The sequence below is a fragment of the Oryzias melastigma genome, linkage group LG6 (assembly GCF_002922805.2).
Source record: "Oryzias melastigma strain HK-1 linkage group LG6, ASM292280v2, whole genome shotgun sequence".
NCBI lineage: Eukaryota > Metazoa > Chordata > Actinopteri > Beloniformes > Adrianichthyidae > Oryzias > Oryzias melastigma.
This window is the reverse complement of record NC_050517.1, coordinates 11,564,257-11,575,196: the sequence shown is the minus strand read 5'-3', so window position 1 is coordinate 11,575,196 and position 10,940 is coordinate 11,564,257. Positions and strand designations below refer to the sequence as shown.

The following is a 10,940-nucleotide window of genomic DNA, read 5'->3' as shown; positions in this document are numbered from 1 at the left end:
TGTTATTGTGCCTTTAACCTGGTTAGTGTAGCCACAGTGAATTGTCTGTCTCTGCATCCTATGTCCTCCTTCTCTCCATCCACGAAGCTCCACTTTTGTCTTCCTACTGTATATGATAAAAAATAGCAAAATTTTAAAGGAAAACAAAAAAAGAGAACAATATGAGGTGGATAAAATAGGCCATATCAAATATAAATTATTTTCTGAAGCTGCTTCAAATCCCCTGCACACGGTTTCCGTGCTTTGTCTCACATGAGTAAACAGGAGCTGGCTGGAGGTGTTTATCTTGTAAATCCTGTTTTTCATTATTTGTTTCCCCCTGAAAACCAGAAGCATTCATATTAGGTTTGTTTGAGATCCCCAGGCGCTGCGCAGACTAGAAGCCCCTGGCTGCAGCCCGCAGACCGGGGCGTGTCTCAACGTGGGTGGAGTTAAATGTTTAACTCCGCCCACGTTGAGGGACACCCACTGTTTGTGATTCTTCATCGTCACCGCAATTGTTTTTCGTCTTCTTCGCATTTTCCAGCATTTTCCATCAACAATATTGCCACCTAACGAAGAAGAATCACAAACAGGTGGCGTCCCTCAATGTGGGCGGAGTTAAACGTTTTACTCTGCCCACATCAAGGCACGCCCCAGTCTGCAGGCTGCAGCCAGGGGTAGTTGTTAAAATCTGAAAGAATGTGAAATGTCTTGAAATTTGTTTTCTATATAAAATCATTTAAAATGTTAACTGTTCAATTACTTTGATTCTACTTTCATTGACTCACCGTATATCATTTTTTCTTTTTGTATTCTCCCCAGACATTTTATTTTTTCCTTAAATTGTTTTTATTTACTGTTTTTACAGATGTACAATGTATGTTAATGGCTACTTTGCAGTTTTTTTTCATAATGAAACTGATGTTTTTAAAAAAAAAGGGCATTCCAGCTTCCGTAGTTGAGCACCGACGAGGAGCGATTTTATGTTTTGTTTTTTATTTTTGAGAACTAAAATGCTCAACAATCACAAACCTACCGAAAAATTTTAAACTCAAAGGAGTTTTATTTACCTTTTCTGGATAGGTAAACATTCACGTGTTGATCAAAACAATTTAAAGCTGAACAATAAATAAATGTTTGATTAATAATACACACTTTAAATGTAAACTAAAAATATTCAAGTTTATCTCATATTTAGACATTAATTTTAGTGATACTTCTCTCCGAAGGATGAAACTGTAACAAGCATGTTAAGAATAATTAACTGAAACGTATTGATGGTTTATGTAATTAAGAGGTTGAATGCTCCTCAGACTCCCTGAACACTGACGTGATAGTCCAGCGTTTGGATTCAACTTTATTTCCTGTTTGTTGTACAGTTTTCACAAAACTGTCGGCTTCAACACGGTCCTGACAAGTAGTGCTTCAACCTCAGTGATCAGAACAGAACTTTAAAACCTTAAGACTAAATTCAAAGGCAGCCCCTAAACCCAACTCTGTAACATCTAACTCATTAAAAACACACATTGTGATGCAGGAGCTGCTTTGGACCACTTCATCTTCAACAGCTGCAGACCTTTGAAAACAGAACATGAAATCAGAAGCCAGAAACCAAAACCACAGTTTTTATTCTATCACCCCATAATGGGATCACACTGAGATATTATGCAAACTGTTTTTGGACTGAGAGACAAATCTATTCTTTCTACAAATCCTCTCACTTAACTTAGCTCTGGAAAAATTAGCAGAAAGAATGCCATTAAAGGAGGATCACAAATGGCAGAAAATAAAACATTTTTACAGCAAAAACCCCAGAGTTTTTATTAGAAAGATGGAATTAGCATCTTTTCATTTTCATTTTAAACTTATTTATACAAAACCCATCAGATTAAATACAATACACTGAAGAATAAAGTTCACTTCTTTTGTTGAGGCATGAAATATCTCCACAGTGAACATGACAGAACGGGAAAGACCTATTTTTTCCTGACGACCTCGTTAAAGGCTTGCAGCGTTTCAGATCAATACTAAGTTTATACAAAAGAACTTTGTGTTTTTCAGATAAGAACTGAACGTGATCTGAAACGATGAAGATGTTAAGTCGTCTCTCCACCAGTGCAGTGGATTCATCTGTTGAATAATTTGGGAGATTAAAATGGCATTAATATGAGACACAATCTGGATTAGAATTCACCGCTTCATCTCTTTCTGCGTTGAGAAAGAGTCTTTATCGCAGCCGTTGTTCTTGGCAGAGGGACAGCGCCCCCTCACTGCTGGGGAGGGTTACTGTCCGCGGTGTCCACCGTCCTGATGATGACGATCTGCTCCAGGCTCTGAGCGGGCGACGGCGGGGGCCGCAGCTGCTCCACCAGAGCGTGGAGGGTGTCCGAGTTGATGGTCTGCTCCTGATCGAAGGTCACCTGCTCGGCGGTGGAGAGGGGGAGGGCGGACGGCTCCGGCTTCAGTTCTTGGATGATGGAGGTGTCGGTGGCGTCTGAGGAGGAGGCTGCGGCCGGCGCGGGGGCTTTGGGGTTAGGGGTGGCGGGTTCGGGGTTGGGCGGCTCCCCCTCAGGAACGGAAGCCAAACCTTTGTTCTCTTGCGACAGCTTGCTTTGCACGAACGCCACCGGGTGGCTGGAGGCCAGGAGCACCACTGTGGAGGACACAGAAGAACCTGCTGAACTCTCAGATTCATATCTTTTAATCACCTCTCAGGCCTTTTCGATTAAAATCTATGGAGAGATTTTAATGTTTAATGTTCTGCAGAACTTCTTTCAGCCATTTTAAAGTGGTTTCAAACAGAAGACTGAAGAGAAACCTCAGAAGTTTCTGGGGGTTTACAGTCTTACTGTTACATTTTAGGGTAAGGATAATAATTGCAATAATTTCCCTCTCATTTTTAATCAGTTTACAATTTTAATTTAGAACAGGGGGGGTCAAACACAATCCCACAGGGGTCAAAATCCAAAACACACCTTAGATCACGGGACGAAACATTTATTGAACACTCTAAAACTACATTTTAAAACTTTAAAGCCGTAAATGTTTAACATAAATATGAACTAGATATATAACATTACCTGTGATAGTGTTAGTGTGAATGCTGTAAGCTGAATTTGGCTGCTGAAGATGCTGAAATTGATAGCTAAAAATACTGAAGAGCATGAAAACAGATGGATGATGGGAAATGGGGGCGGGAGGTATCTCCACGAAAACCTGTTTGAGGTGGAATTTATTGAAGACACAACTGAAAGATGTACAGTATTCTGCATCCAAAACTAAAGTTTTTTTTTTAATGATCATCTCTAGCTCTGTGGAGGAATTGAGGGTTGGTGTTAGTCTGGGGGCGGAGCTTGCAGCACAAACTCTTCCTGGAGGGAGCTGTCGGCATCCGTCTTACGTCAGCACGTTTCACCCGCTCGTTTTCGTGGGTATGGGACAGGTATGAATTTTCCAAACTCTTTTAAGAAAATATTTCTTAAAGTAATCATTTTTTATCTAAAACATTGTTTTTTTCCCTCATACTTTCTTCTTCTTCTGGAATAAGGTGTACTTCTATAGCACAATCGCCACCTAGTGTCCAAACTGAAACGTCCTCCAGGAGAAGCAGAACAATGTTTCCAATGTTAATGATCTGAACATTTTAGTTAGAACTTCTCCTTTAGAGAATCCATGTAACACTGGATGATATTAACAATCTCATTATTTCACTGATACATTTACAGTATGTGAACTGGATCAGATTAATAAAATATATATATGTATATATAAAATTAATAAAAATATATTCAAAACATATAGTAGATTATTCATGTATTTTTAAGTAAATGTGTATAAATGTGTAAACTCAAAACTGAATAGAATTAAAAGAATTGATAAAAATCAGAATCAAAGAATTTCTTAAAATTATAATTGATACTCAGCCCTCATAAACAATCCTCTGGGAACGCTTTTACAATAGATCAAAACATAGTTGGACTTTAAAGAATCTCTAGATTCTTCCCTAAATTTCTAAAATGAAGGAGTCTCTGTGTGTCTGTTGTGTGACAGTGACAGAAATCCTCGTCCGCTCACCTGCTCGAGCTCTCTCTTTGTGCTGCCGCACTTCGTCCGCATGAGCCTTCTCCTGGTGTTTGATCATGTTTTTCACGCTGGCGAATCGGTTTCCACACAGAAGACACTGCACCCCAGAGTTCCCGTCTGAGAAGAGCCACAGAACAGGAGTTTATCCAGCAGACAGAGCTGCTAACAAAATAATAAACAACCCCGCTGTATCAGGTAGGAGGCTCACCTGGATGAAGTCGGCGCATGTGCTTCTTCAGCTCAGACGACGTGACAAACTTGGCATCACATTTTGGCTGTGAACATTTGTAGGGCGTCTCTCCTGAAACACAGAGGTCAGTGAGACATGGAGCCGCTCCAGCCTCCTCTGGAGTTCACCTGCATGCAGGCAGCTTCACCTGTGTGCTTGCGAGCATGAGCGATGAGCGAGGAGGAGACGGAGAAAGACATGCCGCACAGGTCGCACTGGTACGGTTTCTCTCCCGTGTGCCTCCTCTTGTGGTACGTGAGCGTGCTGGACTGAGCGAAGGCCTGACCACAGATGTCGCAGACGTAAGGCTTTTCGCCGCTGTGCAGCCTGTAGGAGACGTCAGGTCACAAAGACCACGTGAGACACGAGATCACAAACACGCTGAGAAAACCACCGGCGAGCTGCACACCTGATGTGGATTTTGTAGTTGGAGGACGTGGCGAATTTGAAGCCGCAGCGCTCACAGGTGTAGGGCTTCTCCTCTCCGTGGTGCATCCTCCGATGAGCCACCAGCTGGCACTTCTGGGCGAAACATTTGTCACAGCTGGAGCAATTGAACGGTTTCTCACCTGTGAACAAACGGAGAGGCTGAGCAAAGGAGCGGTGTCAAATTTTCTACTCTGACAACAAAGATTAAATATATTTCAATCTTGTTTTCAAATCTATAAAAGATATGTGCAGTCCCACATATCCACTATTGAGACAGCTTAATGTTCTGGTGTGCTTTTTGTGCGTTTTTCTTCTTTACTGTAATCTGAGAAGGATTTTAGTTTGTATTCGTGTTTAAATGCAGGATTACTACCCCAGTTCATCTACAGCACACGTGTCAAAGTCAAGGCCCGGGGGCCGGATCCGGCCCTCTGGGTAATTCTATCCAGCCCTCCAGATCATTTTATTTTGTTGCTATTAATGGCTCAATTTGATGTTGTGCTTATTTTTTAACTTGTATCATTTTGACAAAATATATTTTTATGGAGAGTAAAATATTTTTTTAAGGTTTAAGTTGATTTATTCTGGAATAATATTCTGTCATTTTTATTATTCATGATTATGTTAAAAAGTTACAGTTTTAAAGTTTAAAAAATGAGCATTCTTCTAGTTTTTAAGGACTATTTTGGAATTTACTACGATTTTTTAGGCTATTTTGGGCTTTAGCTAATATTTCAGCTCCATACTAGCTCTTTTGGCTAATTTAGGCATTTTTAAAATTGTTTAGGCTATTTTGATGTTTAGCTATTTTTTTAGCTACATGCTAGTTGTTTTTGCCAACCTAGGGTTTTTTAGGCTAATTTAGCTAATAATTTAGCTGGCTATCAGCTTCAGAGTTTTCAGCTACCAATTTGTGCGTTTTCAGCTATCAGCTTTAGCATTTTTAGCTACATCAATTTCAGCATTTTCAGCAGCCAAATTCAGCTTACTGTATTCACACTAGCATTATTGCAGGGAATGTTATGTATCTAGTTCATAGTGATATTAAAAAGTTACAGTTTTAAAGTTTTAAAAATGTAGTTTTAGAGTGTTCAATAAATGTTTATCCTGTTCAGCCTGCGACCTAAGGTGTGTTTTGGATTTTGGACTCCTGTATGATTGAGTTTGACACCCCTGATCTACAGATTGTTGTAGACTGTTAGGCGTATTTCTACAGCATAAACTTCACAGTTTGATGCTATTTTCCGTTTAAAATAATACTGTAACTTATCAACATGTTTGCTATTTTCCTACATCTAACCAGTGAACATCAAAAATCCAGACAAAACTCTATCTAAAAATAATAATCATTCCATCTTTCTTTAGTGTAAATAGTTGCTTTTATATAAACCACTTTTTATATAATGAAGCAATTTTGTTTTGGAATGGAAAGAGAAAAACTGATTTAAATGCATTTATTCTTAAATCAAATCCTGAACTTGTAAATCTTAAATCACTTGAGGAACTCTGCAGAAATATTCAACCACAGCTGTGGATAGTAAAGAATTTAGGAATAGAAAAAAAAAGAAAAAGCTAAAAAGAAATGTTTTTGTTTTACATAATATATTTTTTCAGTTTTGTCAAAAGATGAGCAAAAACAAACGTTTTACTTTAAGATGAAACGAAAGCTTAAAATAGAAAAACAGTTAATTCGTTTTTTCTATAGTTCAAAAGCCAAAATCAGAAACAGGAAAACTGCTGTGTTCAGTCATCAAAAGGAATCTTCAATACATCCTCAATAATGAGTAGAACCAGCAGCTTTTCTACACGGTGTCAGTCAGAACTGCCTCTTGACGGACAGTGAAACAAATCTGTTTATATTTTTGTTTAGATCAGTCTCTTTGGAAACCTTCTCTTTCAAAAGTTATCTGTTCTATAAAGAGGAAACCAAGAACAGGAAACAACATCCGCCAGTGTGCTGCTGATGGTCAACGCCCACAATGAAGGTCATGTGACAGGAAGTATGAGACAGGAACAGCATAGGAGGGTCCCAGTCCGGCTGTGGGCTCACCTGTGTGGATGCGCAGGTGTGTCTTGAGCTGCGTGGCCTGCCTGAAGGTCTTGGAGCAGAAGATGCAGGAGAAGGGTTTGAGGCCCTTGTGGATCTTCTCGTGGCGCCGCAGGCTGCTGACGTCTTTGAACAGTTTGTTGCACTCACTGCAGCTCAGCGTCAGATCGCTCAGGTCCGACGGGTCCCGATCCCTGATTTCCCCCTCCTCGACCTCATCTTCCAACACCCCCTCCACGCTCTCGTCATCCTCATCCTCTTCCTCAAATTCTACTTCTTTGACCCTCCTGCCCCGCCCCCTCCCTCTGCCTCGCCCTTTCCTCCTCCTCCCAAAGCTCAGGCGAGGCTTTTTGGGAAGTGACTCCTCCCCCTGGGAGGGGCTCCAGTCAGCGGAGGTGTCTCCAAAGTCCTTCAGACTTGTGTCTGAGTCTCCTAGAGAAAGGTCCTGGCTTTTGGATGCTCCTCTTCCTCTTCCTCTTCCTCTTCCACTGCCCCTGGGTCTGCCCCTCCCCCTTGAACTCTGGATTTTGGGGGTGCTGTCAGCTACGTTTGGCTGCTCCTGCTTGCAGGTAAAGTTCTTCGGCCTCCTGCCTCTCCTGGCGGTGCCAAAACTTTGCACTTGAGGCATGTACTCTTCATCGCTTTTGCCCACAATCTCAAAATCCTCATCTTGGAAGTCAGGATCCTGGACTCTGGAATCTCCCTCCTCAGCTTTCCAGTCTCCACCAATGGAGATGATGGACAGGGGGACGGGGGAGCTGGGGCTGCCGTCAGAGCAGGCGCTGCGGGGAGACAGACCCTCTTTATCCGCCTCGGAGGTTTCGCTCGGCTCTGAGCAGTGAGGGAATTCCTCCGGATATTTGGTAGCCTCTGGCATTCCCAGGAACACAGCGGCTCGCCGCACCGCCTCCTTCCTGGTGCTGCAACAAAGCCGTAAAATCTTCAGGAAACTCTTAAAGTTTAGACATCAAACGTGAACGGCGCCCTTTACCTGCTTAGATTCATCTGGCCGGTGTAGATGAACTCCAGAAGCTTCTCCAGAGAGTACCGGCTAACCTTGTCAGGGTCCAGAGTTATGACTTCTACGCCTTTCTCAGCCTGGGAGTAAAAGTACTTGCTGAAGGCAGCCAAAATGTTGCGGTGAGCTCTGAACTCCACGTCCTTCACCATTATGGTGATATCACACAGAAAGTCCATCTCCCGCTGCTGATACAGGCGCTGGAGCAGCAGCTTCCCGTGGCCGGAGAGATGAGCCATCGCTGCTGCAGGAACACCAGAGGAGGAGGTCAAAAGCTGCAAAGCACACAGCAGTTCATGCTTTTCTTCATCAGCTGTACTACACGTACACACCATGCAGTAACAAGGGAACAGAAGGCTCAAACGGAAAAATCAGACACAGACTACAACCTGAGGTGTCCACAACTGCACCTGAACTAATCACACTTCCTCTGCGGTTTGTTCTGACAGCATGACAACACAGCAGAACCAGTTATCAGCACAGTGGTAGAAGGCTGATGATGTGGGCTGTTTTTTGTTCCCTCTGGGTAGTGGTGACAAACTCAATCGCACAGGGGGCCAAGATCCAAAACACACCTTAGGTCACGGGCCGAACAGGATAAACATTTATTGAACACTTTAAAACTATATTTTTAAAACAGTAACTTTTTAACATAATTATGAACTAGATATATAGCATTACCTGCTTTAATACTAGTGTGAATGCTGTAAGCGGAATTTGGCTGCTGAAAATGCTAGTGCTGATAGCTTAAAATGCTGAAATGGATAGCTGAAATCACTGAAGCTGAAAATGTTGAAGCTGATAGCCAGCTAAAATATTAGCTAAATGCCAAATTAGCCTAAAAAACTTAGGTTAGCCAAAACAGCTAGCATGTAGCTGAAATATTAGCTATTTTCCAAAATAAAGTAAATGCCAAAATAGTCCAAAAAGCTGGAATAATGCCAATTTTTAAAACTTTAAAACTGTAACTTTTTAACATAATTATGAATAATAAAAAGACAGAAATATTATTCCAGAATAAATCAACTTAAACCTTAAATAACTTTCAATATTGTACTATCCATAAATTTGTTAAAATTATACAAGTTAAAAATAAGCACAAGATAACATCGGGTCATTAATAACAATAAAATAGAATTATCCAGAGGGCCGGGCATTGATCTCTTTCCATCAGTTCACTTAAAACACAGCAGATCTATCTTTATTCTTTCAAACAAACTCTCTAGCTTTTCTGTCAAAGTTCCTACTTTCAAAGTTTCTACTTTAAACCTGTCACTACTGTCTTTCCTTTAACAAACATGTCTTCTTCCTCTCCTTCTTCCACCAACAGTCGTCCAACTTCCACCAGAACCATCCATGTCAACAGCCCTGCTGGTGCTTGTTGACCCGCACCAGTTCTCTTCATGATTCACATGATTTATTGTCTTTGGTTTTATGTTAGATGCCCTTTCTAACAAAACCCTCTGCATTTACTGACTGCGCTGGATTGTGTCCCCTTGTGGCTGCATGGTGAGTGGAACTAAAAGATGTTTCTGTATTTTGACAGAAATGGCAAAAAATTTGGAAACATTTTAAATATTTTTTGTTGCTTGTATTTGTATATTTTACAATCAAACAAATCCGAATCAACATTTGCTTTTACCTCACACAAATAGGGTTAAAAACAGGATTATTTTAAAACAAAAAATGGATGATTGGAAAAAATGTTTGACTGGTTACAGCTGATTATTTCAGTAAATGCTTTAGAGCATGTAAAAGGAAAAATCTTTTCCTCTTTGAGGCTACAAAAACAGCATGTTAATGAGTACCGGTAGTTAATTACTATTTTCTCTTTTCAATAGTATACTGGATATTATGGGCCCCAAAAGATGAATACTTGTTTTAAAGTAAAGTCCAATGAAAAATATAACTGCTGGTTTGATTTTTGTCACTTTAGGAGATGAAAACCTGTTTTATTATTACTTACTATACTGAATACCAACACGAAACAAACAAATACCATCATAAAATGCAATTATAAGCGCAATAATAATAATAATAATAATAATAATAATAATAATAATTTAGCAAATGATTTTTAGATTGCATTAATATTTCGGGTACACTTACAGTGAGTGGTGCTGAAGGGTCACAGCTTCACCTCTTCAATTCAGTTTGCAGATTCTTCTACAAGATATAATGTGGTCTAATATGATTAGAGCTGTTTACAGTATGAAATAATAATAGTCATTTTCACACAAACGCTGGAGAACAGGTGAGACCGAGGAGCCTTGACAGGTGAGATGCAGAATCAATTTTGGAAAATAAAAGCTCCCCCCTGCTTCCTGAACAGGCCTTCGTTTCTGGCTAATGCTAACGGCAGTGTCGCAGGTCAATTAAAATGACCTCTGTCGGCTTGTAAATGTTACTTGTGTGTTTATAAAAGGTTTGTACACAAAGCGGTCCACAGCAGATCCGCGTATGATACTTATTATTTACACCGTAGCGGACAAAATACGATGCTAAAGCTAACGCTTCTGTTCTTGGTAAAAAGCGCGGAAAACAACGAGCTCTTATTTCGAAGGCTTGACGGTTTTACAGGCGGAGTCGAAGTACACTACTTCAAAATACTGCAAACGTGGAGATTTTACTAAAAAAACAACGCACATATGCATCAAAACGCATTACTTTCATTGTGCAAATTCACCAATATTGTTCTAAATGTTTTTTAAAAAGCAGAAAAGTACCTACTAATATCCGAGATCTCCTGCCATTATCCGTATGACGCACAAGATCTCGCGATAACATTTTTGACGGTTACTCTTTGGCTAAGTCAAGATAAACTACGCAGCGACTTCCGCCGAACGCCGGACGACTTCTAAAAACTGGAAAATGATTCATCATTGGATCATTATTAGTCCCTATCCTTTCGCAATATGTTTTTATTATATCTGGGGGCAAAGCGGTATATTTAAACAGCTTTATAAAAATACTGAAATTCACTCTAACATTTTTTGGAAAAAACAAACAAACAATTAAATTAAATATTTTAAGGAGAAATAGGATAACAATCATTTACTATAATCACACAACCACAGTCTCTCATGACTTTAATTAAAGTTTACTTAAGGAATACCAAGCAACCCTATTTTAAAAAGTCAATGCAGTTTACA

The 10,940-nt window shown here is 40.2% G+C and overlaps 2 protein-coding genes across 10 annotated transcripts in view; one reads left to right on the top strand and one right to left on the bottom strand.

The window, feature by feature from the left end:
• mon2 (MON2 homolog, regulator of endosome-to-Golgi trafficking) overlaps positions 1–10,940 on the top strand; it is a 448,157-nt gene that overhangs the window by 136,252 nt on the left and 300,965 nt on the right. The window lies entirely within an intron of this gene.
• On the bottom strand, positions 1,298–10,619 carry mynn (myoneurin). 6 transcript variants are annotated; one of them, XM_024282121.1, is made up of 9 exons: positions 10,519–10,619; positions 9,898–9,954; positions 7,762–8,063; positions 6,774–7,690; positions 4,704–4,863; positions 4,443–4,621; positions 4,274–4,366; positions 4,057–4,182; positions 1,298–2,635 (listed from the first exon to the last, which is right to left on the bottom strand). In XM_024282121.1, the coding sequence occupies exons 3-9, from the start codon at positions 8,025–8,027 to the stop codon at positions 2,250–2,252; spliced, it is 2,127 nt and encodes a 708-aa protein (XP_024137889.1). In that variant the 5' UTR covers positions 8,028–8,063; positions 9,898–9,954; positions 10,519–10,619; the 3' UTR covers positions 1,298–2,249. The 6 variants fall into 6 exon arrangements, with proteins under 6 accessions (XP_024137889.1, XP_024137887.1, XP_024137888.1 ...); XM_024282119.1 differs by having other exon boundaries at positions 7,762–8,032; XM_024282120.1 differs by having other exon boundaries at positions 7,762–8,032; positions 10,515–10,611.

Coding starts and splice junctions, on each gene's coding strand:
- mynn (XM_024282118.2), bottom strand. CDS start 10,575: ATGTTATCGCGAGATCTTGTGCGTCATACGGATAATGGCAGGAGATCT. Junction 7,691..7,761: donor GGCCAGATGAATCTAAGCAG/GTAAAGGGCGCC, acceptor GCTTTGTTGCAG/CACCAGGAAGGAGGCGGTGC. Junction 4,864..6,773: donor ACACCTGCGCATCCACACAG/GTGAGCCCACAG, acceptor GTTTGTTCACAG/GTGAGAAACCGTTCAATTGC.